This window comes from Urocitellus parryii, chromosome 3, assembly GCF_045843805.1.
Source record: "Urocitellus parryii isolate mUroPar1 chromosome 3, mUroPar1.hap1, whole genome shotgun sequence".
NCBI classification, from domain to species: Eukaryota; Metazoa; Chordata; class Mammalia; order Rodentia; family Sciuridae; genus Urocitellus; species Urocitellus parryii.
The window spans coordinates 219,523,809-219,526,514 of NC_135533.1; the positions used below are offsets into that span (position 1 = coordinate 219,523,809).

Below are 2,706 nucleotides of genomic sequence, written 5' to 3' on the forward strand. Positions count from 1 at the left end.
TCAGGCTTCCTGGCCTTTAATGTGGGCAGGGGCAGGGGAGCATCAATGTCTCAGGCTCTGCAGGGGCAGGGGTGGTGAGTCGTTGGCCCATTAGGATGGGGGGACTTGGCAAGAAGAGCCTACAGGGTTACAGACCCCACATCAGGCCTGCCAAAGCTGCTGAGGGCTGTAGTGGCCCCAGGTATAACCTGAGGGGCAGCCTGAGAGCCTGGGCAGAGCCAGCACCACACTACCCCCTGGTGGTCTCAGCAAGTGAATGACCGGGACCTCAAATTCCCTGCTGGTGAAGGGCATGCACCGCCTATTCCAGGGCTTTCACCAGGGCCTCATTGGCCTCGATTCGGATCTGGATCTCTGCCCGAGTGGCCTCATCTGCTGCCCCTGACAGCTCCGACTGGGCCTTCTCCAAGTTGGCCCTGGCGGCCTGCAGGAGGTGAGTAGGGGATGAGAGATGAGCCAGCATGCCAGTCCAGCACCTGCCCTTCCTCTGAGCTCCCTCCCCAGCAGCCAGGGAACCCGTGGACAGCTCCCACCTGCTCCAAGCTGCAGTGTCCACCCACTTCATACTCACCCCCAGGTCCAACATGTCCAGTGTCACAGCTTCTTCTGCCAGTAACTGCACTGAGGAGTCTGCATTAACTGTGATAGAACCGCTGCTCACTGCAGGGTGGGGGGGAGCAGGAGGGAAGGCCTGAGTTCACCACATCCATGCAGGCAGCCTCACCAACTCTCTGATAGGAGCTCCATAAACACCTAAATCTGCATCCCAAGTGTGCCAACAGCTGCTAGCCCAGGTGGTCCCATGGGACTAGTCCCAGGGCCCAGCACACCAGGTGGCTGAAGAGGAAGAAAATACCCCAAGAGGATAGGAGACAGACCCAAGGACACCCATGACACCATAGAACTCTGCAGGGAAACCAAGGCCATCCCTTGAGCCTACCAGCCCATAAGCCGTACCTGGGTCAAGAGCCACGTCAAATGCACTTCTGGCTTTGAATCCCAGTTCTACTCATGGTGACAACTGGTACTGGGGAAAGGCTTTCACAGACTCAACTCCTTCCTATGCAAACACATTTCCTTCCCTAAGCTGATTACCCCTCCCAACACACCTACCTCGTCCAGCACCTGTTCACCCATCCCCACTCCCACCCGAAGGAACAGGGCTAGTTCAGAACTAAGTTGGCTTCCTGCTGCATTTCTGAGGATCACATCAGTGCCCATACCCATGACAAAAAAAAAACACCACCAAACTTTGCTTTTCTTAGCTCAGACAGGCGGCTCAATGGAGACCCAAGGCCTCTACCCAGCGCCCCCCACAGACTAACCGAAGTATTTAGTAGTGCTGCCATCTTCTGCGTGAACCACGACCAGCCCTGGCCGTAGGACCTGCAGAGTGGGCACATGGGCTGCCAGAATGCCAAAGGCTCCAGTCAGCGTGGGCACGTCCACCTGGCGGACGTTGGCACCATTGAAGAACACCTGGAGAGAACAAAATGAGCAAGCATGTGTCAACTGAACAGCCTCAGGAGCGGCCAAATACCTGACCTTCACTGCTCTGAAAAGCATCAGGGAAAGGTCGAGCCCTGAAGAGGTCACAAAGACTGTCCAAACTACCCGTGATCTTGGGGCAGTTTGTTCATCTGGAAGTAGGACTGTCTGGGACTGGGAAGCACCCGGTTCCTTTCCCAGAGAGAAGCATCCATGAAGGCTGGACAGGGAGGAGCCAGAGACAGCTTAGTTTCAGGAGAAGAGAAAGTCTGGGAGATGGGTGCAGGAGGGAGCCAAAGTGGGGGCGGGGTCCAGCTACCTGCCCGATGAAGGTGGGGCATTGGGCTCAGGAAGGGGCTGGGGTTCAGATTGAGAACCACAGCGAGAGCGCCAGGTCCAGCAACCCCGCTGACTCCGAGGGTGGGAGGGCTCAGCCTCGGGACCACACGGAGGTGTGGGGACCTGAGTCCGGATCCAGGGAAACAGGTCGGCCACCAGTCAGCGGCCTGGGGATACGAAACTGGGTTGCCGACATTAGGGGAGGGGGCGGGGCGGGCTTTAAAGGAAGTTAGGGCGCCCGAGGAGCAGGACAGTGGTCCTGCGACCCCGCGAACTGGGGGAACCTCGGTCTCGGGGCCGCTCAGGAGTTGGGTGGGCGCGAGGGCCGGGAAGGAGGCCGGACCCCTGGGGCTGGAAGCTCAGGTGCCGGGTCGAACGGCGAGGGCGCGGGATCCGGACCTGCGTCGGGGAGGCGAAGGTGAAGGACATCTGACCCGGGCCGGCGGCGGGGGCCGGGGCGGCGGCAGCCTCAGCGAAGGCGCGCGCCTGGCGCACAAGGCGGCCCAAGCCCGTGCGGCGGAGTAGGGCGGAGGGAAGCATGGCGACGGCGGCGACAGACAGCGGACTTGGGCGGCTGGGACGGCCTGGAGGGCGAGAGGACGACGCGCAGGGCTTTCTGGGAGCAGCAGTTCCAGCGAGTGCGCACGCGCGCACTACGACGCCCAACAGGCTGCGCGCGACGTCGGTGCTGAGACGTCACCGCCCGAGCGCGATGCTTGTTGGGGGCTGTAGTTTTCTTGAGATGAGGCGATGAGGGCGATAAAACGATTCTCACGGGTAACTGCGCGGGGGAAGGGACAATTGAGCACCAAAATTGTTAAGGGGAGGCTCACTGCAGGGACATCTGAGAATCTGTTCCCCTATGCGGTGGGGGAGGGA

At 60.3% G+C, this 2,706-nt stretch overlaps 1 protein-coding gene across 1 annotated transcript; it reads right to left on the reverse strand.

The window, feature by feature from the left end:
- On the reverse strand, window positions 1–2,462 carry Atp5f1d (ATP synthase F1 subunit delta). The gene is made up of 4 exons (XM_026413948.2): window positions 2,227–2,462; window positions 1,326–1,479; window positions 572–660; window positions 1–424 (listed from the first exon to the last, which is right to left on the reverse strand). Exons 1-4 carry the CDS (start codon window positions 2,365–2,367, stop codon window positions 302–304), a joined length of 507 nt encoding a protein of 168 aa, XP_026269733.1. The 5' UTR covers window positions 2,368–2,462; the 3' UTR covers window positions 1–301.
- Between the last annotated feature and the right edge of the window lie 244 nt (window positions 2,463–2,706).

Coding starts and splice junctions, on each gene's coding strand:
- Atp5f1d (XM_026413948.2), bottom strand. CDS start 2,367: ATGCTTCCCTCCGCCCTACTCCGCCGCACGGGCTTGGGCCGCCTTGTG. Junction 661..1,325: donor CAGCACTACTAAATACTTCG/GTTAGTCTGTGG, acceptor CCCACCCTGCAG/TGAGCAGCGGTTCTATCACA. Junction 425..571: donor TGGACATGTTGGACCTGGGG/GTGAGTATGAAG, acceptor CACCTCCTGCAG/GCCGCCAGGGCCAACTTGGA.